At 35.6% G+C, this 24,938-nt stretch overlaps 2 protein-coding genes across 9 annotated transcripts in view; one reads left to right on the forward strand and one right to left on the reverse strand.

Annotated features, from left to right (window-relative positions):
* FUBP1 (far upstream element binding protein 1) overlaps positions 1–6,765 on the forward strand; it is a 48,349-nt gene extending 41,584 nt beyond the window's left edge. The window contains exon 24 of the mRNA XM_060139683.1: positions 6,449–6,765. The gene's annotated coding sequence lies outside the window, so the exon portion shown is untranslated. The remainder of the gene's footprint in view (positions 1–6,448) is intronic.
* Positions 1–24,938, reverse strand: part of NEXN (nexilin F-actin binding protein) — a 58,166-nt gene that overhangs the window by 7,528 nt on the left and 25,700 nt on the right. For 4 of the 8 annotated variants that reach the window (XM_060139673.1, XM_060139678.1, XM_060139679.1 and 1 more), the window contains exons 3-10: positions 24,009–24,200; positions 23,734–23,812; positions 23,500–23,648; positions 18,777–18,818; positions 17,406–17,597; positions 17,136–17,312; positions 14,360–14,548; positions 9,674–9,871 (exon numbers count right to left, since the gene is read on the reverse strand). In XM_060139673.1, the coding sequence (XP_059995656.1) occupies positions 9,674–9,871; positions 14,360–14,548; positions 17,136–17,312; positions 17,406–17,597; positions 18,777–18,818; positions 23,500–23,648; positions 23,734–23,812; positions 24,009–24,200 (1,218 nt within the window). The remainder of the gene's footprint in view (positions 1–9,673; positions 9,872–14,359; positions 14,549–17,135; positions 17,313–17,405; positions 17,598–18,776; positions 18,819–23,499; positions 23,649–23,733; positions 23,813–24,008; positions 24,201–24,938) is intronic. The other 4 variants (XM_060139676.1, XM_060139680.1, XM_060139677.1 and 1 more) reach the window with 2 other exon arrangements.

A 24,938-nucleotide genomic window follows, 5' to 3' on the forward strand; every position in this document is an offset into this window, starting at 1 on the left:
TGGCTCAAAACCTCATTAACATTCCATTTTAACCTGCTAAAAGTAAAATATGTACACGATTAGCTTTTACTAGGAATTGTAGGAAGACCTTTGTTTAGGGGAAGGTAAAGAAAATTCAAAAACTACTGGGCTAGGAGTCAATATGTTCTGACTCTGATACTGTGTGGCCTTTTGCCTGGTCACTTAGTCCACTGGACATGATTTTTTCATCTCTATATAGAGCCACAGTATCTCTAAAATTCCTCCTGCCTTTCATTTTATGATAGTCAAAGTTAAATATTACTCTTAATAATTCAACTGAATTAAGCATTTCTACAGATACAGTCTGGTAAAATCCCTACATTTTGCTACATATCACTTGTATTCTCAATTTTATATTCTGCCAAGAAAGATGAGTCAACAAAAATTGGGTTCGAATTCTTTATACCATTTTATCTTGAATACCTTATTCAGGTTCCTTTCCCTTGTCTTTTACCTTGTCTTTCCCTTTTTGTATACTTCGTACACTAAACCCTAATGGACTGGTAGAATATTGCAGTTATTCCTGGTACACTTCTCCTGGGGAAGACCTAGAGTTCTAGGCAGAGAGAAAAAAAAAAGGTGGGACTGGGCAGGGTGGGGTGCGGGAAGAGTCACAGTGGATGATGTTGACATGAGGCTTAATTTCTTGGTTCAACAAAGGGAAAAAAGAAAGTTTATTCCTTTATACTACCTCCACTTTTTGGTCTATGTGGGTGAAAATGGGCAACTCCTAAAATACCAGAAATTAACAAAGTTATGACATCACATCATATCACAATGGTTCCCACATCACTCTGATCAAAATTAATGGTTGAACTAATCAGTTATGATCTATGTAATCTTGGAACTGGCATTCTACTTGTTTGAAAACTCCCAGACATAGTGGAGTAAGTCGCTTAGTAGCACCAGAATGTCAGACAATTACACCCTGCCATATATGAATTAGATTACTTCCCAATAGTATTACTAAAATATATTCTAATTTACTTTGTTTTTCTAGACAGACAATTCATTTTCAGCTTCCTTTATAAAATAAATGCTATTACATTTTTTAAAAATTCTGAGGGTACACCTTGAAGTATTTTCCTACAGCATATTCATTATATTTTCTTATTAACTATATATTTATGCAGCATTTATAGTCTCTTGGTTGACCTGGGCAAGGAAGTAAATATCCCCACAGTCCCATTGCTCCAACCCATGACAAAGAGGCAACTTCTAAGAGATTGCGACCTCTGTGAAGGAACCCACTCGGTTCCTAGATCAGGAGTTGGCAAGGGGCCCCCACCAAGTCACCTACTAAACATGCCATATCACTGCCAATCCTACTTAGGCTGGGAAAGCCACTGCTCGCCTCACCCCAAGTAATGGGGTTGTGCATTCATCCCCAACACTGTTGTTCGTGTAGCTGCTAGGGCCCCCCTGCCCAGCCGGAGGCCAAGGGTGATGGTGGAATGCTGGCCTCCTCCCTCACCCTCCCCACTTCTGCCTATGCAACTGGTTGGCCATCCAGATGGAAGGAAGCAGTGTTCAGGGTTAGGAAGGCGAAGGTTAGACAGGGACCTAGGACATCAGGAGGTAGGAAGAGGGCTGCTGAGAGCCCACCATGAGGAAGCACGGAGACGTCACATGGAGTGGGTGAGCCAAGGCTCCGAGACTAGTGCAGGTTCCACTGTCCAACCAACTTTCAATGACAACACACACAAGTTCAAAGATAAACTTATTTAAAATTTCAAAGGCAACCTCAGAGCACTAAATCCTGTGTCCCTTCTGAGCATGGGGTCCTGTGAGGGCACAAGTTGCATGTTCATGAAGCTGGCCCTGTACAGTCTATAGGTATGTATGTGTATACATGTATTTTTAAAATTATTTATTTATTTTGGCTGTGTTGGGTCTTTGTTGCTGTGTGAGGGCTTTCTCTAGTTGCAGCGAGCGGGGGCTGCTCTTCGTTGCGGTGCGCGGGCTTCTCATTGCGGTGGCTTCTCTTGTTGTGGAGCACAGGATCTAGACGCGCGGGCTTCAGTAGTTGCGGCACACAGGCTTCAGTAGTTGTGGCTCGCGGGCTCTAAGGCGCAGGCTCAGTAGTTGTGGCGCACAGGCTTTGTTGCTCCGCAGCATGTGGGATCTTCCCGGACCAGGGCTCGAACCCGTGGTCCCCTGCATTGGCAGGCTGATTCTTAACCACTACACCACCAGGGAAGTCCCTATATATGTATTTTTAAAATTCATTTCAATGCTGGTGAAACCATACTAAGGTATTTAATAGTATCAAAATTCTATCTTAGAATAATTTAATAAAATACAGGCATAACTTGGAGATATTGGGAATTCAATTCCAGACCACTGTAATAAAGCGAATATCTTAATAAAGTGAGTCACATGAATTTTTTGGTTTCCCAGTGCATATAAAAGTTATGTTTACACTATACTGTAGTCTATTAAGTGTGCAATAACATTATGTCTAAAAAAATAATGTACATACCTTAACTTTAAAATATTGCTAAAAATTGCTAACCATCACCTGAGCCTTCAGTGAGTTGTAATCTTTTTGCTGTTGGACAGTCTTTCCTCAGTGTTGATGGCTGCTGACTGATCAGGGTGTTAATTGCTGAGGCTGGGGCAGCTGGGGCAGTTTCTTAAAATAAGACAACAATGAAGTTTGCTGCATCAATTGACTCTTTCTTTTGTGAACGATGTCTCTGTAGCTTGCAATGCTCTTTGATAGCATTGTACCCGCTGTAGAATTTCTTCCAAAATTGGAGTCAGTCTTCTAAAACTCTGCTGGTGCTTTATCAACTAAGTTTATGTAATATTCTAAATCCTTTGCTGTCATTTTAACAATCTTCACAGCACCTTCACCAGGAGTAGCTTCCTCATCTCCCAGCCTTCATAGAACTGAAGAGAGTTAGGGCCTTGCTGTGAAGTGTTAAAATCACTTTCTTTTTTCATCCATAAGAAGCAACTCCTCATTCATTAGTTTTATCATGAGATTGCAGCAATTCATTCACATCTTCAGACTCCACTTCTAATTCTACTTTTCTTGCTATTTCCACATCTGCATTTACTTCCTCCACTGAAGGCTTGAACTCCTCAAAGTCATCCATGAGGGTTGAAATCAACTTTTGCTAAACTCCTGTGAATTTGATATTTTGACCTCTTCCCATGAATCACAAATATTCTTAATGGTACCTGGAATGTTGAATCCTTTCCAGAAGGTTTTTAATTGATTTTGTCCATATCCGGACAGAGGAATCACGATCTATGGCAGCTATAGCCTTACAAAACGTATGTCTTCAATAATAAGACTTGAAAGTAGAAATTACTTCTTGATCCATGGGCTGCAGAATGGATTCTGTGCTAGCAGGCATGAAAACAACATTAATATCGTCACAAATCTCCATCAGAGCTCTTGGGTGATCAGGTGCACTAATTTTTTTGTTAACATCTTTATTGGAGTATAACTGCTTTACAATGGTGAGTTAGTTTCTGCTTTATAACAAAGTGAATTAGCTATACATATACATACATCCCCATATCTCCTCCCTCCTGCGTCTCCCTCCCACCATCCCTATCCCACCCTTCTAGGTGGTCACAAAGCACTGAGCTGATCTCCCTGTGCTATGCGGTTCCTTCCCACTAGCTATCTACTTTACATTAGGCAGTATATATAAGTCCATGCCACTCTCTCACTTCGTCCCAGCTTACCCTTCCCCCTCCGCGTGTCCTCAAGTCCATTCTCTACGTCAGCGTCTTTATTCCTGTCCTGCCCGTAAGTTCTTCATAACCATTTTTTTTTTACATTCCATATATATGTGTTAACAGATGGTATTTGTTTTTCTCTTTCTGACTTACTTCACTCTGTATGACAGACTGTAGGTCCATCCACCTCACTACAAATAACTCAATTTTGTTTCTTTTTATGGCTGAGTAATATTCCATTGTATATATGTGCCACATCTTTATCCATTCATCAATTGATGGACACTTAGGTTGCTTCCATGTCCTGGCTATTGTAAATAGAGCTGCAATGAACATTATGGTACATGACTCTTTTTGAATTATGGTTTTCTTGGGGTATATGCCCAGTAGTGAGATTGCTGGGTCGTATGTTAGTTCTATTTGTAGTTTTTTAAGGAACCTCCATACTGTTTCCATAGTGGCTGTAACAATTTACATTCCCACCAACAGTGCAAGAGGGTTCCCTTTTCTCCACACCCTCTCCAGCATTTATTGTTTCTAGATTTTTTGATGATGGCCATTCTAACCAGTGTGAGATGATACCTCATTGTAGGTTTGATTTGCATTTCTCTAATGATTACTGATGTTGAGCATTCTTTCATGTGTTTGTTGGCAATCTGTATATCCTCTTTGGAGAAATGTCTATTTACCTCTTCTGCCCATTTTTGGATTGGGTTGATTGTTTTTTTGATATTGAGCTGGATGAGCTGCTTGTAAATTTTGGAGATTAATCCTTTGTCAGTTGCTTCGTTTGCAAATATTTTCTCCCATTCTGAGGGTTGTCTTTTGGTCTTGTTTATGGTTTCCTTTGCTGTGCAAAAGATTTTAAGTTTCATTAGGTCCCATTTGTTTATTTTTATTTCCATTTCTCTAGGAGGTGGGTCAAAAAGGATCTTGCTGTGATTTATGTCATAGAGTGTTCTGCCTATGTTCTCCTCTAAGAGTTTGATAGTTTCTGGCCTTACATTTAGGTCTTTAATCCATTTTAAGTTTATTTTTGTGTATGGTGTTAGGGAGTGTTCTAATTTCATTCTTTAACATGTAGCTGTCCAGTTTTCCCAGCACCACTTATTGAAGAGGCTGTCTTTTCTCCATTGTGTATTCTTGACTCCTTTATCACAAATAAGGTGACCATATGTGCGTGGGTTTATCTCTGGGCTTTCTATCCTGTTCCATTGATCTATATTCCTGTTTTTGTGCCAGTACCATACTGTCTTGATTACAGTAGCTTTGTAGTATAGTCTGATGTCAGGGAGCCTGATTCCTCCAGCTCCGTTTTTCTTTCTCAAGATTGCTTTGTCTATTCGGGGTCTCTTGTGTTAAAATACAAATTGTGAAATTTTTTGTTCTAGTTCTGTGAAAAATGCCAGTGGTAGTTTCATAGGGACTGCATTGAATCTGTAGATTGCTTTGGGTAGTATAGTCATTTTCACAATGTTGATTCTTCCAATCCGAAAACATGGTATATCTCTCCATCTGTTTGTATCATCTTTAATTTCTTTCATCAGTGTCTTATAGTTTTCTGCATACAGGTCTTTTGTCTCCTTGGGTGGGTTTATTCCTAGGTATTTTATTCTTTTTGCAATGGTAAATGGGAGTGTTTCCTTAATTTCTCTTTCAGATTTTTCATCATTAGTGTATAGGAATGCCAGAGATTTCTGTGCATTAATTTTGTATCCTGCTACTTTACCAAATTCATTGATTAGCTCTAGTAGTTTTCTGGTAGCATCTCTAGGATTCTCTATGTTTAGCATCGTGTCATCTGCAAACAGGTTTACTTCTTCTTTTCCGATTTGGATTCATTTTATTTATTTTTCTTCTCTGATTGCTGTGGGTAAAACTTCCAAAACTATGTTGAGTAACAGTGGTGAGAGTGGGTAACCTTGTCTTGTTCCTGATCTTAGTGGAAATGGTTTCAGTTTTTCACCATTGAGAACCATGTTGGCTGTGGGTTTGTCATATGTGGCCTTTATTATGTTGAGATAAGTTCCCTCTATGCCTACTTTCTAGAGGGTTTTTATCATTAATTGGTGTTTGATTTTGTTAAAAGCTTTTTCTACATCTATTGAGATGATCATATGGTTTTCATTCTTCAGTTTGTTGGTATGGTGTATCACATTGATTGATTTGCGTATATTGAAGAATCCTTGCATTCCTAGGATAAACCCCACTTGATCATGGTGTATGATCCTTTCAATGTGCTGTTGGATTCTGTTTGCTAGTATTTTGTTGAGGAGTTTTGCCTCTATGTTCATCAGTGATATTGGCTTGTAGTTTTCTTTCTTTGTGACATCTTTGTCTGGTTTTGGTATCAGGGTGATAGTGGCCTTGTAGAGTTTGGGAGTGTTCCTCCCTCTGCTATATTTTGGAAGAGTTTGAGAAGGATAGGTGTTGGCTCTTCTCTAAATGCTTGATAGAATTCGCCTGTGAAGCCATTTGGTCCTGGGCTTTTGTTTGTTTGAAGACTTTTAATCACAGTCTCAATTTCAGTGCTTGTGACTGGTCTGTTCATATTTTCTATTTCTTCCTGGTTCAGTCTCAGAAGGTTGTGCTTTTCTAAGAATTTGTCCATTTATTCCAAGTTGTCCATTTTATTAGCATATAGTTGCGTATAGTAATCTCTCATGATCCTTTGTATTTCTGCAGTGTCCTTTGTTACATATCTTTTTTTTTTTTTTTCCGTACGCAGGCCTCTCACCACTGTGGCCCTTCCCGCTGCAGAGCACAGGCTCTGGATGCGCAGGCTCAGTGGCCATGGATCATGGGCCCAGCTGCTCCACGGCACGCGGAATCCTCCCAGACTGGGGCACGAACCCACGTCCCCTGCATCGGCAGATGGACTCTCAACCACTGCGCCACCACGGAAGCCCTCATTTTTCATTTCTGATTCTATTGATTTGAGTCTTCTTTTTTTTCTTGATGAATCTGGCTAATGGTTTATTAATTTTGTTTATCTTCTCAAAGAACCAGCTTTTAGTTTTATTGATCTTTGCTATTGTTTCCTTCATTTATTTCTGATCTGATCTTCATGATTTCTTTCCTTCTGCTAACTTTGGGGTTTTTTTCTTCTTTCTCTAATTGCATTAGGTGTAAGGTTAGGTTGTTTATTTGAGATGTTTCTTGTTTCTTAAGGTAGGATTGTATTGCTATAAACTTCCCTCTTAGAACTGCTTTTGCTGCATCCCATAGGTTTTGGGTCATTGGCTTTCATTGTCATTTGTTTCCAGGTATTCTTTGATATCCTCTTTGATTTTTTCAGTGATCTCTTGGTTATTAAGTACTGTATTGTTTAGCCTTCATGTGTTTGTATTTTTTACAGAGTTTTTCCTCTAATTGATATCTAGTCTCATAGCGTGTAGTCGGAAAAGATACTTTATACGATTTCAGTTTTCTTAAGGCTTGATTTGTGACCCAAGATATGACCTATCCTGGAGAATGTTCCATGAGCACTTGAGAAGAAAGTGTATTCTGTTGTTTTTGGATGGAATGTCCAATAAATATCAATTAAGTCCATCTTGTTTAATGTATCATTTAAAGCTTGTGTTTTCTTATTTATTTTCTTTTTGGATGATCTGTCCATTGGTGAAAGTGGGGTGTTAAAGTCCCCTACTATGATTGTGTTACTGTCGATTTCCCCTTTTATGGCTGTTAGCCTTTGCCTTATGTAGTGAGGTGCTCCTATGTTGGGTGCATAAATATTTACAATTGTTATATCTTCTTCTTGGATTGATCCCTTGATCATTATGTAGTGTCCTTCACTGTCTCTTGTGATAGTCTTTATTTTAAAGTTTATTTTGTCTGATATGAGAATTGCTACTCCAGCTTCCTTTTGATTTACATTTGCATGGAATATCTTTTTCCATCCCCTAACTTTCAGTCTGTATGTGTCCTTAGGTCTGAAGTGGGTCTCTTGTTGACAGCATATATACGGGTCTTGTTTTTGTATCCATTTAGCCAGTCTGAGTCTTTTGGTTGGCACACTTAATCCATTTACATTTAAGGTAATTATCGATATGTATGTTCCTATTACCATTTTCTTAATTGTTTGGGGTTTGTTATTGTATATCTTTTCCTTCTCTTGTGTTTCCTGCCTTCAGTGCACCTGAAGTTTCTTTGAGGTGCACTATTAATGAGCAGTAATATTTTAAAGGAATCATTTTTTCTGAGCAGTAGGTCTTAACAGTGGGCTTTAAATATTCAGTAAACCAGGTTGTGAATAGATTGCTATATCTAGGTTCTCTGTTCCATTTATAGAGCACTGGCAAAGTAGATTTAGCAGAATTCTCAAGGACCCTAGGATTTTCAGAATGGTAAATAAGCATTGGCTTCAACTTAAAGTCACCAGCTATGTTTTATCCTATAACAAGAGAGTCAGCCTGTCTTTTGAAGCTTTGAAGCCAAACATTGACTTCTCCTCTCTAGCTAAAAAAGTCCTAGATGGCATCTTCTTCCAATACAAGCCTGTTTGTCTACATTGAAAATCTATTGTTTAGTGTAGCCACCTTCATTTTGATTATCTTAGATCTTCTGAATAACTTCTGCAGCCTCTACAACAGCACTTGCTGTTTCATCTTGCACTTTTTTGTTACAGAGATGGCTTCTTTCCTTAAACTTCAAGAAGCAACCTCTGGTAGCTTCAGACTTTTCTTCTGCAGCTTCCTCATCTCTCAGTCTTCATAGAATTGAAGAGAGTTAGGGCCTTGCTCTGGAGTAGGCTTTGGCTTAAGAGAATGTTGTGGCTTATGTGACCTTCTATCCAGACCACTAAAACTTTTTCCACATCGACAGTAAGGCTGTTCCACTTTCTTATCATTTGTGTGTTCACTGGAGTAGCACTTTTAATTTCCTTCAAGAACTTTTCCTTTGCATTCACATCTTGGCTAATGGTTTGGCCCAAGAGGCCTAGATTTTGGCCTATCTATCTCAGCTTTCGATGTTCCTTCCTCACTAAGCTTAATCTTGCTAGCTTTATTTAAAGTGAGACAAATCGCTTCTTGGCCAAGTGTAAAGTGAGAGATGTGCGACTCTTACCTTCACTTAAACACTCAGAGACCACTAATTGGCCTAATTTCAATACTGTTGTGTAAGGGAACAGGTAGGCCCAAAGAGAGGGAAAGAGATGGGCAAACAGCCGGTCAGTGAAGCAGTCAGAATATACACACTTATCGATTAAGTTTACCATCTTATATGGGAGCAGTTTGTGGTGCCCCCAAACAGCTACAATAGTAACAATGAAGATCACTGATCACAGATCACCATAACAAATATAATAATAATGAAAAAGTTTGAAATATTGAGAGCATTACCAAGATGTGATACAGAGACACAAAGTGAGCAAATGCAGTTGGAAAAATGGTGGCAACAGACTTGCTCCATGCAGGGTTGCCACAGACCTTCAATTTGTAAAAAGTGCAGTACCTGCAAAGTGCAATAAAGTGAAGCACAATAAAATGCAGTATGCCTGTAAAATTATTCAAAGAGTTGCCAAACTGATGTTCCTATTAGCATCCATGGTACTCTTATAGTTTTTTCTTATTTTGATTACCAGTTTAATTCTGTTTCAAGGAAAATAAGTATAACTGGGTATATTAAGTATGCTAGAGTGACAGTTCTCAATCATGGTGTAATCTCACACAATTGTGAGGTATATAGGAAGAAATATTTACTTACATACTACAGTAATATCTCAGTCACTTGGAATCTTATATATTTTTCAAACTAGCAAGAAGGAGTAGAGTTATAGCAGGCTGGAAAGGTACACTCAACTATGCTGAAACTTGTACCAAGTGCCTCATAGGAGTGTCCTTTATGTAAAAATAATAATACTTAGAAAGTTATTGTAAGGTAATGCATGTGAAATACTGAGATTACTAAATATTTGTGGAATAAAAATGGACACTTCTTAAAGTCTTACCTCTCCCATTTCTTGTCTCAGTTGTTCAAATTCCTGTTTTTCCATCTCTAGCTTATGCTTCCGTTCCTCCTCTGTTCGTCGTCTTTCTTCTTCCATTTTTTGTTTTAATAATTCTTCAAAATTAATTTCTAGTTTTCCAGGTGTAAGAGATTCTTGAGAGGTTGTTTTATACATCTCTGGGGAGTCATCATCTACTACCTATTTAAAAAAATTCTTTTATCACTCTTGCCAGAATTATACATACTACAAAGGGACTATTTCTTGAATAGAAAGGTTTCACATTGAACTAAAACCCAAAAATTCTCTTTAAAAGTATAAAACAATAAACAAGAAGGAATTATTAGAAACTGTAAGACTAAAGTATTTTGTAGTAACAGAGAAGATGGTGACCATAAAGTCTCCATTCCAGTGAACACAAATAAATACTTTGACTTTATACTATGAGTAATTTGAATTAGACATTAAGATATTCTAACAACAAATTTTTTTTAATTAAAAAAATTAAAAAGATGTTCTAATATTGGGAAAACGTTTTAATTGGATTAAAATGAACCTCCATTCTGGTAATTAAAATAGAGCATTTCAGTTAAATCATGGTTTTTACCTGAATGAATTAGATATCATGACCCCTTCATAATCAGGCAAAAATCAGTTAATGCTGTGATTTTACTGATTTATTTACTGTCAGGCTAATTAAAAATAAATAATAATAGTTAATACTTATAGCTGCCAGGTACAATTCTAAGCACTTTACGTGTATTGACTTATTTTTCTGTAACCCTGTGAAGTAGGTGTTATTAATATCCCCATTTTATAGATGAGGAAACTGAGGCACTAAAAAGTAACTTGTCCAAAGTCAACACAAATACTATGTGGAAAAGGTGAAATTCCAAACCTTAAAAGTCTTTCTAATAAAACTATAAATAACTATTTAGACTACCTTTTTGTAATTTCATGAATTACATGTCTAACTGCCATTTAGTTATGACCTTGGGCAAGTTACATAGCCTCTCTAAATCTGAGTTTCCTTATCTGTGACAACTTTCATAGAGTTGTCATGAGAATTACATAAAGTTTGGAAACACTTTGCAGTGTGTCTGACACTATGGTAAGCTCCCAAATAGCAGTTTTATTATTACAATATCATTCCCTGTATATAGGCAATCTCTAAATTGCAAATAGAAACTCTGCTTTTAAATCATTGACTTGGAATACATTTTGCCATGAAAAGCAGTGACCTAATTCTAGCCCCTGAAAGTATATACATAAACCTCTCACTTGAATTGTGTCCCTGTGGCTGAACTAGACATAGGAATAAGAGAGGTAAAGGGTAATTATTATTTGTTCCAATTTTTATATATGACAGGCTTTTACCACAGAACCAGTTCAACTCAGAAATAATGTTTATATGGTCTCAAAATCCACAGATTGCCAAAAAAATTTTTATTAATATATGAGTTAACTGAGCAATAATATGAAATGACAATACTTGGCCCTAGAGAAGAAAACAACATAAATGAAGGAAAAAGTTTCTCTTTCCTTTCCTGATACAGAAATGTCTTTAGGAAGCCAGAGTTTTGGTTTAATGCCATTTTCCTTTCCTGCACTTTTTCCACTAGTGAGTCATGATAAAATGGCAGATTTGGCCTAAAAATCTGCTCCCAGGACTAGATTTCCTGATCTTCACAGCTACTTCTTATCTACCACTTCTGAACCAGCTGATTCTCCAGAAATTAAGTGCTCTCAGAATGTTTGTAGGGTTTCTGTGTAGAAACCATTTGTGAATCAAGGATTACCTAATAAGATAGTATTAATATCACTTATTCCAACCTAGCCATAAAAAAGAACAAAATAATGCCATTTGCAGCAACATGGATGTAACTACAGATTATCATACTAAGTGAAGTCAGAAAGAGAAAGACAAATACCATATTTGTGGAATCTAAGATATGGCTCAAATGAACCTATCTACAAAACAGAAACAGACTCACAGACATAGAGAACAGACTCGTGGTTGCCAAGGGGGAGGTGGGTGGGGGAGGGAAGGACTGGGAGTGTGGAATTAGCAGATGTGAACTATTATATATAGGATGGATAAACAACAAGGTCCTACTGTATAGCACAGGGAACTATATTCAATATCCTGTGATAAGCCATAATGGAAAGGAATATTAAAAAGAAGAATGTATAAATGTGTATAACTGAGTCACTATGCTGTAGAGCAGAGATTGGCACAGCATTGTAAATCAATTCTACTTCAATAAAAAATAATAATAAAATAAAATAAATCACTTATTCCACAAGCATTTACAGGAAGTTTGTTACAATAAAATGCATTGTGCCATGTGCTTTTTTTCCCCTAAGTCCAAGCACCATCTTTTTCTTTTTTTTTGGCTGCATTGGGTCTTAGTTGCTGTGCGTGGGCATCCTCTAGTTGTGGTGAGCAGGGGCTAGTCTTCGTTGCAGTGAGCGGGCTACTCATTGCAGTGGCTCCTCTTGTTGCGGAGCATGGGCTCTAGGCACGTGGGCTTCCTTAGTTGCAGCACATGGGCTCAGTAGTTGCTGTACGCGGGCCCTAGAGTGTGCGGGCTTCAGTGAAGTCCCGTGTCATGTGCTTGATGTGGTCTCAGCCTCACTGAGTGAGGAAGATGGCCATAAGCCACAATACAGCGCTAGTGCTATGCTAGGGGAGCACTAAATGCTCTAAGAATACATGAAAGGAACACCTTTCTGGAACTTGTATTAGCAGGAAAGGCTTCCAGAGGAAATGGAATATATGAATAGGAGATAGCTCAGCACAGGGAAAAGAGAGAGAGACACATTTCATATAGCATTTATGAAGTTCCAGAGATGAGAGCATAGCGTTTTGAAGAAATGGAAAGAAATTTAGTATGTCTGGAACAAACATGGCAGATTAAGGAAGACTCAAGAGGGACTTCCCTGGTGGCGCAGTGGTTAAGAATCTGCCTGCCAATGCAGGGGACATAGGTTCAAGCCCTGGTCCGGGAAGATCCCACATGCCATGGAGCAACTAAGCCTGTGCACCACAACTACTGAGCCTGCGCTCTAGAGCCTGCGAGCCACAACTACTGAAGCCCGTGTGCCTAGAACCCGTGCTCTGCAACAAGAGAAGCCACCGCAATGAGAAGCCCGCTCACCGCAACAAAGAGTAGCCCCCACTCGCCGCAACTAGAAAAAGCCTGCGTGCAGCAACAAAGACCCAATGCAGCCAAAAATAAATAAATATATTTATTTAAAAAAAAAAAGGAAGAATCAAGAAATGAAACTGGAGAAAATACTAGGGCAAGATTATAAAGAAATTTATTTAAAAATTTTAGTGTTTGGATTTTTGTTTTAAGGGACGTGGAAAATTTTTAAGCAAAATAGTAACATAATCAAATTTACTTTTTTTTTTTTTTTTAAGAAAGACCACTTCTGGCTTTATAGGAAAGAATGGATTATAGGCAAGAAAGCAAATTAATTAGGAGTTGGCCTCAGGCAAGGGATAACAGTGACCTGCATTATAGTAGTGGTAGTGGGAAATGGGGGAAAACTGATCAATTTTTAGAGTGATATAGGAAATGAGACAGTGAATGACTGGATGTGAGGCATGAATGAGAGGTGGAAGTGCTTAAGGCCCACAGGTTTCTGATTTGAGCATCTGGGTGGGTGATGAAGCCAAATAAACACTTGGATATATCTGTCTGAAGCTCACCCAGACACAGGAAGAAAACCAGGTCATGATATCATTGAAGCCAATTAAAATGTTTCAGGAAGGGGATGCAGCGTTCACGTGTCAACTTACTTAAAAAAAAGTTTGTCAGGTAACTGTACATTTAACAAACATTAAAATGGTATAGGGGCTTCCCTGGATTCTGTGGTTAAGAATCCGCCTGCCAATGCAGGGGACACGGGTTTGACCCCTGGTCCGGGAAGATCCCACATGTCCCAGAGCAACTAAGCCCATGCTCCACAACTACTGAGCCTGTGCTCTAGAGCCTGCGAGCGAGAACTACTGAAGCCCATGCGCCTAGAGCCCGTGCTCCACAACAAGAAAAGCCACCGCAGTGAGAAGCCCGTGTAGAGTAGCCCCTGATCTCCGCAACTAGAGAAAGCTCGTGCACAGCAATGAAGACCCAACGCAGCCAAAATAAATAAATATTTAAAAAATGGTATAAGAAGTATAACTTTGTAACAGAGTTAAGTTTAGTAGCAATATCCAGAGTGATGGTAAGCATTTTGGAGAGTTAACTAATTGTGATTAAATGGCTTTGATCATTTAATATATCCCAGATGGGATGGATACTGGAAAGAAAGGAGGAAAGGAAGGAAGGAGTGAGGGAGGGAAGGAGAAGAGAATGGAGAGGAGGGAAGGAAAGGTGGGGGTAGGAACCCCGCTCCCTCCTCGCTGAGATACTTAGTTCTGGAAAACATGCCTTCCCAGAGAAGGAAGATAACATACACTCCTCTATGCTACGCATAGCAATTTAATCAGAAACTTCTCAACACTATAATGAAGCAAACGCCTTTAACTGACAGTGTTATGCCATAGGAGACTTTAATAACTTATATGCCATCCCTACTTTTGGCATATAAGTTCAGAAATAATAGGGTATCCCCAAAGTTGAATGACTTCTCATAACATACTGAATCCCAGTGGCCTCCTTCAGTCACATTCTATCTTACCATGCTTCTCCTTGCTTCAGCAAATGCCTTCTTTTCTTCCTCTATTCTTCTTCTGGCTTCTTCTTCTGCTTTCCTTTTTTCATCTTCTCTCCTTTGTCTTTCTATTTCTTCAAAACTGAGTTTCAGTTTACCAGGGCGGTACCCTTTAAAAATGTTTTCTGTGTCTTGGTTTTCCTCCTCTTCATTTACCTAACGAAGAAACAACTCACTACTAAAAACTGGGATTAATCAAAGACAGGAATGAATTATAAATCAAAAGCACAGACTCAGCCACGTTACACAGAAATGTTTCTTTGTTCTAGTATTCTTGACCAAAATCCCCTTCCTTTATAACGTCTCATATGATTTAAAAAATCAAATTTGGAAAAATTCCAAATAAAGATGTACTCAAGTTAAATAAAACTTCTCAAGCAAGTCAAATGTTTAAATGGATAAGATTAATTGTTTAAAATTCTTAAGGAATCATTTAAAAGTTTTACTAAACATTAACTCTCCCAGAACAAACATAAAACACGTGTGTGGACCTACTAGAGAAAGGACTTGAGGACACAGGGAGGGGGAAGGGTAAGCTGGGACAAAGTGAGAGAGTAGCATGGACATATACACACTACCAAACGTAAAATAGATAGCTAGTGGGAAGCAGCCGCATAGCACAGGAAGATCAGCTCAGTGCTTTGTGACCACCTGGAGGGGTGGGATAGGGAGGGTGGGAGGGAGGGAGACGCAAGAGGGAAGAGATATGGGAACATATATGTATAACTGGTTCACTTTGTTATAAAGCAGAAACTAACACACCATTGTAAAGCAATTATACTCCAATAAAGATGTTAAAATAAATAAATAAATAAAAGTAACACCAACACAGATGTGGATCCTACTCAGTTTAAGATATGGAATGTTTCCAGTACTCTTGAAGGTCTTCGTGTATCCTTCAAGAGCCCATCCACCTTTTGCTGGCTTTTCAGAGGAAACTAATATGCTTAATTTTGTGTTTGTTATTCTTTTGCTTTGTTTGAATATGTAAAAATTTGTTCAGTGTTGCAGCTTTTGAATTTTACATATAAGAAATTATACTGTATGTGGTCCTATTGACTTACAGTTTTGCTGAATCTTGTAGTTTTTTTTGAGATTTATCTGTGTTGATGGGGCTACCTGTAGTTAATTATTTTCTATTGCTGTATAGTATTTCATTGATTAAAAATTCTACAATTTATCTTCCAAAAAAAATAAAAGTGTGTGTGTGTACTTAAACTGAGGTTCAAGTATACACACACTGAGTCTCTTACATAATAAAGTTCTCATTCTGTAATTTTCATGGATTTTTTTTTTACTATGAACTATGGTTATTAAATGGATAAAACATTATCTGGAACTATTTTACATACAATTCAAATTTTATGATTTTATAATTAAAATTCTAATGTAATGCTAATTAAATTAATTAAATACTCATTGAAATTTATGATTTGATTAATTAATGATATTTCTATGTCTTTTCACTAAATTGACCACCAGTGATATCTAAAATGTGTAGGTATTATCCAACTGTAACTACCCAAAATATTGGGTTGGCCAAAAAGTTTGTTTGGGTTTTTCCATAACATTTTACAGAAAAACCCAAACGAAATTTGGCCAACCCAATAACAACATTTTCAAACAAACATCTAGAAAATTAAAATTTTGGAGATATAGACCTCAGAACATCATTAATGAAAACTGATCAAGAAAGTCTGAAAGTTTAAAAAATTACATATGTTCTATTCTTAAATTCTTGCAATGAGATTTGGAATCAGTGTTTTCTTATTTCAATTTTATTTTTTGTTGTTAAATCTGTTACTATAATAATAGCAGTTAACATTTTTAAAGCACATATTGGGAATTCCCTGGCGGTTTAGTGGTTGGGACTCCACGCTTCCATTGCAGGAGGCATGGGTTCAATCCCTGGTCAGGGAACTAAGATCCCAAAAGCTGTGCTGCGAGGTCAAAAAAAATAATAATAAAAAGATAAAAATACATAATAAATAAATAAATGAAACACTTATTATATGCCAAACACTACTCTAACTGCTTTCTATATTAACTCATTTAATGATTTAAGAAGTAGGCACAATTATTTTCACCATTTTACAAATGAGGAAACTAAGATGTAGAGAGGTTCAATAACTTGTCCATGGGTACACAATAAAGGTTAGATATCTGAATCCAGGCAGTCTGGCTCCAAAATCCATGCTCTTAAGCACTTAGATTATATACATTACACATATATATATCTCTCTCTATATATTCAGTATATATATATATATATATATATACTGACACTAAGTGTACACTTATGATTAGACTTGAAAGTGCGCTGCACCATGCTATTAAACACATTGCAGGCTGAGCTAACAGATGAAGAGAAATTAGATTTGTTGAATAATTATTTTGTATGTTTACAACAACTTATAAAAATAAAAATTTAAGGCATATTAGGTAAAATATCCCAAAATGAAAGCTAGAAAATAATATAAATGCATGTTATATATGGAATATGTATACAGTTTCAAAATCAGACCCTTGTATATAGAAAATCTCCTTAAATTTATAGCAATGAACCTTATCTAAAGCCAGCTACCTCCCTTAATATTAAATGTTTTATATATAACATTTGTATAACATATTATACATATAATATATAATTTGTATAATATAATATATAAATGTTATGTATCATAATATAATTATGTATTATAATATCATATATAAATGTTACATATATATCAGTTTGTTTTACCATTTGCCGCCTTGCTTCTTCAAAAGCACGCCTCTCTTCTTCTAAACGTTTTCTTGCTTCCTCCTCAGCTTGCTTCCTTCGGTTTTCTTGTCTTTGTCTTTCCAATTCTTCAAAAGTCAGTTTCAATTTTCCAGGAGAAAGTGACTCTTTCTTTGCCTCACTTTCCAGTTCATCATCCTAAGAAAACATAATGAAAACCTGTTAATCATAAAGGGATATGCTGCTAACCAACTTAACTGCTTTTATTTGTTCTTTATTAAAAAAAATTACCATGACCAATGAAAGACACTTTGCTTCCTTGAGAGACCGACGTTGTTCTTCATATCTTATATCTTCTTCATACTTGACCCTTTCCTTTTCTTCTTGTTCTTTTTCTAGATCTTCGAAATTCTTTTTCATTTTTCCAGATGTTTTGTGTGATTTGACAGGTACCACTGTTACAAGCAGTGAATCATCTCCTTCCTAATTTATAAAATAGATAATTAGCATATTTCTTCCTAATCAAAATTTAGGTTTCATGGGACTTCCATCATTGGTGAATTTCATTACATTGCCATCAATGTTATGAAGAACAAAAATTAATATTTTTAACAGATTTCTATTAAATAGCTCTTTCTCTGAATTCATTGTACATGATGAGTCAATCTTATTGAAATCCACTGCTGACAGGGTTCAAGAAGCATCTTTTTTCCTAGAAGATGGTGTTAATACAGCTGTTTGGATAAAATTGCGTGAAATTATCTGAATTTCACTATCCGTGCACTCATCCCACAAAAGGTAATGTGCATGTGAGCATACTCTAAATCAATTTGATGGTGGATGGCTTCAGTTTAAACACACAAGAAAGATTTCTGTGTTTGATTTTTCTCTCCATGCAAGTTTTTAAATACTTAATAAAACTAACATTTTAGCAAGGAAAAAAACCCCAGTATTTCCAAGTGATTTAGAAAACATTTATATTATGGACAAAACTCTTTGGCCTTTGGTCCTATTCAAATATTCTTAAACTTGTTTTTAAAATCCATTTTAATTAGTTCTATTACCTCATCTGTTATTGCCTTTGAACTTTTTTCAAAAACAAAGAATTGTAATATGTAACACATGCCCCCTAAAATAAAACTGCTTCCAATTTATGTGGCTGTAGTTTTAGGCACACCATCAAATTGATTGATCTTTAACTTTCTCTGTTAGATAAAAAGAGATAACTAAAATTTTTGTGGTTTGAACATTCCTTCATGGTAATAGATTCTGTACTCTCTGCTAGTATGTGATAAGCAAAACAAACTATCAGGAACTCTGAGGAAAGAAGACAGATGATGAAAAGAAAACTGCCTTTTTCAAATGTTAGCTTTCAACAATCTCAACTATTAGTAACAGTTCAAGAAATATACAGCCTTGGCAGAGTATCTCAAATTGAGACTTGTGTCTCTAACCATGAAAGCAAAAACATACTTTTCTTTAAAAACACTAAGCTATAGCGTTTGAAAGTGCAAAAGTATGATCTTGCTTTGCAAAATATTTTTGTCCTTGTTCTTGTTGCTATATTTATAATAAAAGAACTCTTAATTTTTTTAATTGAAAGATTATTTGTGAATCAGATAATTTTAGGTGAATGTTTCATTAAAGGAAATGTCCATTTACCTCTGATGCTGATTCAGTTCCCGTATTGTTTATGTCCTCAATCTATTGAATAAGAATTTTATATCATTACATTACATCAGATGTCTGCTTTTTGTTTTAAACATACAACTGAAAAGTATTAGTTGTGATTTATGGTAAATTTCAAAATTTAGCATTCTGAAGTATTTTTATGTTGCTCCAAATTAACCAATTATGTCCTTTTAAATAGAGATTAAACTTTATATTAATTTTTGCATTTTGATATCACTATCTAGGGAACAACATATTAAAAAATTAAAATAAAGTCTACCTTTGTAATTCTGGAATTTGAATAATGGACCAAACTCTTATAATCTGGCTGTGAGCTTACAACCAGCAGTTATTAATTAAGCAATTTAAATGGAGCTACAGAAACATTTCCTCATTCTCTCTCTGCCACAGCGAAAGGAAAACCTATCATTAGCAATCAAATAATCATCATGACTATATTTTATAATATAAATAGATGGCAAAAATATAACTGACACAATAATAAAGCACAGTAAAAGGTGTAGGCTTTCACATGGCTAGCTTAGAAGGGAAAATAATTCTGGAAATCATAATTGTTTACTCTATATTTTGACAGATCTAGGTAGGAAAGGCCCTCATTCAAAAAGAGGGAGCTCAATTTGGCCATTAAGATTAGCTTGAGGGGCAGGCTAATGTACAATACATAACAGAGTGAGAAATGACAGAAAAGTGATTTAAATAACACAATGTTTGAGATCTCAGGAAAAGGAAACATAAGCAACAGGAAAATGGAAAAAGTTAGAAAGTAAAAATTCAGATTGTTTACTGTTTTAATTTGATTTTTAACACCAGTGAAACAGCTGGAAGTAGTTTGTTCCTTACTCAGTCTAAGGGAATTCTGCTGTACCTTGTCTCATACTAGGAACTGGGCTGGCTAACTCCCTGTTCTCTCATCATCCCACTTTTCTATATTCTCTGTCAAGAAGAAATAATACATATTATTAAGATACCAAATTTCTTGAAAAAGAAATTATTCTGAACAAATCATTTATTAAAAATAAGTCTATTTTGTATCTTAATAGTTTATTTTAAATAGCTTTGTTCAGAATAAGTTGCTTTGTTACAGAATTATTTATTACACTGAGTTGTATAAATGATGAAGGTTTTATTGAATGATAAATGATACTATGAAAAATTTTAATGAATCTGTAATAAAATAATTACAAAATTATTTCCCTTCAAAAGAGTGCTAACAATTCCTCTACAAATCATGTTAATCTCAATAAAAAGTTCTAGGAGATATGGTGAGAAGCGAGACATTGAGAGCATAGGGAAGAAAAATTCTAAATTTTTTAACCCCAAATTTCTTTTTCTTGCTGCTACAACCTTCTCAGATTTTTATTAGCTTACAGTAGATAATAAACTATATTTAGAATAGTTTTTCTTCGTTTGGTTGGGTGTTTTTTTGTTATTTTTGCTTTATTCTTTGCTCATTTTAAACCATTATCAAAACAACAAAAGATAGAATTTTTTTTCCGTTGGGTTTCAATAAACAAAGAAAAAGATGAATTTGCCTAAGTGGCCATGGTCTCAGTATATTCATAGAGAACTAAGATATTCAGTTCACTTATAGTACTAGCTTTCAGAAACTACCATTGAAGATCTGCTTCCCAATTATTTCTTTTGATTTATGGAAAGAAAACTCCTTTTGCTCGTTCCCAAATCAACTTCCTTTCTCCCCTTTCTTTTCAACATCTCAATCTCCCACCAATAACTTTTCTTTTTCCAAGTTGTTAGACATTAACCTTGTCCATCAAAATATCCTCAAAGATAACCAGATTATACCAAATTAAGATTCTCCCCCAAATTTTATTGGTCTTTGATTCCAACATCCAGTATACGAAGTATGCCTATTTTTAATTTATCATAATATCCTAGAATCTCAGAACTGGTAATTATCTTAAATGTTACTCAGCTACCTGTCTGACTCAGGAATCCTTTCTATAGTGTTCTTGAACATGGACGTATACAAGAGGATTTTTCAAACAAACATTAAGACTCTTCTTGACTATGTCGTGCCTTACTTCTTATATTCAAAGATAGATTAAATTTTATTAGATTTGAGTGGAAAATGTATTTAATTAGGTTTTAAAATTAGACTTCCCATATTTGCAAGATGAAATTACTATTAATAGTTTATATTGCTCTACTGACATATTCTCAAATAATTTAATAGGCTAAAAATTTTATTAACCAAGATTCTCTCGCACCCTGCCATGTAGTATCCAGAGTTACTAAAGAAAGCGGTTCTTTTTCATGATTAGTTTTCTTCCATCTCTCTCTGAGTATCCTATGTCTTCATCATATTCAAATTCACCTCAACACACATATTTCTTCTTTTTGAAACCACTGCCATATTCAGTTCTCGGGGTGGTAGTGTAATCAGTGCTTTTTGGAAAAGGGCACAGACTTAAAAGAGATAGACTAACCCCATGTGCATACTCACCATTTCCTGCCAAACACCATATATTTTAATTATATATTTTATTACCTTATTTTACGATTTGTATTATAAATATAATTACATATAGTGATATATTTTATATATAACCTAAAATATTCATTTATTATATATTGTATCCCCTTATTATAATAAGGGAACTCCCTCCTTATAACTGTATTCCCTTGTGAAATTTCATTTCTTTTTAAAAATAATTAATTAATTAATTTTTGGCTGCATTGGGTCTTCATTGCTGTGTGCAGGCTTTCTCTAGTTGTGGCGCGCGGGGGCTACTCTTCATCGTGGTGTGAGGGCACGCAGGTTTCAGTAGTTGTGGCTTGTGGGCTCTAGAGCGCAGGCTCAGTAGTTGTGGGCATGGGCTTAGTTGCTCTGTGGCATGTGGGATCTTCCTGGACCAGGCTCGAACCTGTGTCACCTGCACTGGCAGGCAGATCCTTAACCACTGCACCACCAGGGAAGTCCGAAACTTCATTTCAAAATGAATACTAATCTTTGATGACTGGAGGTGGCAGAGGTAAAGTACACCAACCTTTCTTCAGACAAAGAGATGCAAAGTAATAAAATATAGGAAATTCCAATTCTTTTCTGTAATTCATCCGGCATATGACATTATTTGTCACCATAAAAATGGCTGTTTGTGCCATAAAAGTGATTATTTGCAAAGTCAGGGTAAATAAATTTCTTTGACATGCAAATACAGCATATGCTTTGCCTTCTTTGTCACTTTAAAAAAAATTTTTTGTTTGTTTGGTTTTTTTTTTGGCTGCACTGTGTGGCTTGCAGGATCTTACTTCTCTGACCAAGGATCCAATCCTGGCCCCGGCAGTAAAAGCGCCAAGTCCTAACCACTGGACCGCCAGGGAATTCCCTGTCACGTTTTTTAAAGAAAAGTAGTAGAAACTGAAAGAAGCATAGCAAATAGATTTAAGGCACTTAAAGAGTAGGCAAAAAAGAGCCAAGTACAATCTCACAATGAAAACGGTTATGAAAGACAATATACTGTGAAGACGATGTTAGGATAGTTGTTAAAATACTGATGACAGAAGGAGGAGAAACTAAAATGATTTCATGACATTTTATCTATATGTACCATTATTTAGGTGAGACATTTATTTATAGCCCACTTACTTTGTACCAGGCACTGTACTAAGTGCTTTGCATTTATTAACTCATATAATCTTATTAAAAACACTAGGAGATATACCATTATTGTCTTGTTAAGCTCAATACATTGATCATCTCTTTTGATCCTACAGTGTAGACAAGGTTAAAGTACATAAGCAATATAACTGTCTTCTGTGTCTTTTTTCTATGTCTCTATGACAACAGATCGTTTATAATATAAAACAGATATCAATATATTAAAGAAATTTTTGTGAATTGACCAGTTCTTTACTTAATAAAATGTAATTATGACTATTAGAATTTCAAGTTTCTATGTCATTACACACATGAATCATTTGGAGAGATTAGCTTTTTCTGGAAATTAGATCAGATTCTTGAGTATTTTAAAATACTTACCAGCTTCTTAGTTCTCATGCTCTGAGAAGAAAATATATGGGAATTCTAAGTTCATTAAGAGACTATATAAAATCATAGTAATAATGTTTTTCTCCCTCTAATTTGTCCTCTGTGGCTATAGGCAACAGTAATGGCTATATGAAGGAAATGACTGTCACACATTTCTCCCTTCTACCATCCCCAACTTAAAAAACAAAGCTAAGCTAGCTAATAATACCATTATTGAATAAAATGTGACTTGAATTTGTTTCAAATAATTGAGTAGGAAGATATCCTAATTAAGCCTGTGTTTGATAATAACCAGCAAGTATTTTTTGATTGCTATTAAAAGACCAGCATTTTGTTATATGCTTGTGGAAAGTTTATGTGTGAACTTGCCTTATATCTTTGTAAAATTCTCTAATGTGTCAAGAAAAATAAGGAATGTGGACAGTGTAAGGAATGCAGAGAGAATGATAAGATGGTATATAACAAAAGTCATCTCAGTATTCAACCTTGAAATAGGCACATTCTGCCCTTATCCTTCTAGGCATTTGATATTAAATATTTGTGCTTAAGATCTTATTTCCATGTTAGCTACTATTTAATAGGTTTATGTTATATTAAAATATTTTGATTAGGCAGCATACTGATTAGTTTTACTCTGTACAATTAGTTTCTGAAGCAAATACCAAATTAATATCTAGTGTATACCTGCTCAGCCCTTTTTGCTAATTCACGTTGTATCTTCCTCTTTTCTAACATATCCTGCTCAATTCTGCGTTTTCGTTCCTCTTCTGTCCTCTTCCTTTGTTCCTCTTGTCTTTGTTTCTCCATTTCAGCAAATTTACCTTTAACAGTTCCTAAGAATATATGAAACATGTTTGATATTTTGCTATGCTTCCTTTTTTGCCATTTTATTTACAATTTGCCCCTCAAGTGTCTTACCTGTTAGCTTTGGGACGTAAGCCTTTTCTACTTTAGAAGATACCTCTTCCTCATCATCAGAAGCAAGCATTTCTTTAATCTAGATGGTTAAATAAATTAATATGAACATATCCAAACTTTAGACTAGATCATATTATATGCAGAGTTTGCAATTAGTTTATAAACACAGAAAATATTAATTATAGTTAATATGAAATGTGGTTAATGTGAATAACAAATAAAATGTAAAAGATGAAAATGAATATTTGCATGAGAATAAAATAAAATAAAATAACCTCCTGCTTTCTCCTGTTCCATTCTCTCTCTCTAATATATTGTTCTTTTCTTCTTTGCTTTTCGGTTCTAGATCTCCTTTGATTTCTTTCTTCCCTGGCTCTCTGCATGGCTTCAAACTTATCCTTTACATCACCCTTGCCAAGTTTTGGCACATAGGTTTTTGGTACAGGTTTAGATGAAGAAAGCAGAAGCTTCATTAGAAGAAAATAAAGAGAAGAAAGTTAAAAAAATAAGAAAGGAAGAAATTAGGTAAAGATAGATCAGAATAAGCAATATAAGAAATACTTATTGAAACAGACTATAGATAGAAATGAGTTTGAAACCTTTATTTGTATAATCGGAATCTGATTAGATACTTTCTAAAGTCTAAGTATGAAAAATGAAATTACAGAAAATATGAGAGTAAAAATGTTATTAATATAAAGCAAAGAAGTCCCATTTTGTAGGTGTGTTCCACTGAAGCTGAAGGCTAGCAAAATATAAAAACTGAAGACTGGATTCCAATTTAAAACAACCTGTATTTTATTGTCCTATTTCATTACATTAAAGATTCAGATTTTATATCTCTTGCTTAAAAGATACCAAGACTAATTTTAATAAGTTAGATGAAGTTGAAAACAAAGCAAAAAGTTTAAGACTAATTCACATAAGCCTAATTCTTGCTTGTTTCCATATCTAATATCAGCAAAACTGAAGGCCTTTACTTCTCATTTGTGGCTGAGGTGAGCCAAGGTCTTTGTGCACAAGCAGTGATTTTTGTTGTTACTACTGCTATACTGCCCATCTAGAACTTCTTTAAACCCAAGTTGAAAATATGTAAAAATGCTGCATCATTCCAAGTAGGAGGTGCCCTAAGAGGAAAATTCCTAAATGACAAAAGAGCTTTCCAAAGAAGGAGGAATCTGTTAAAAGACTAGAGAAATGATTTT

This window comes from Lagenorhynchus albirostris, chromosome 2 (assembly GCF_949774975.1).
Source record: "Lagenorhynchus albirostris chromosome 2, mLagAlb1.1, whole genome shotgun sequence".
Taxonomy (NCBI): domain Eukaryota; kingdom Metazoa; phylum Chordata; class Mammalia; order Artiodactyla; family Delphinidae; genus Lagenorhynchus; species Lagenorhynchus albirostris.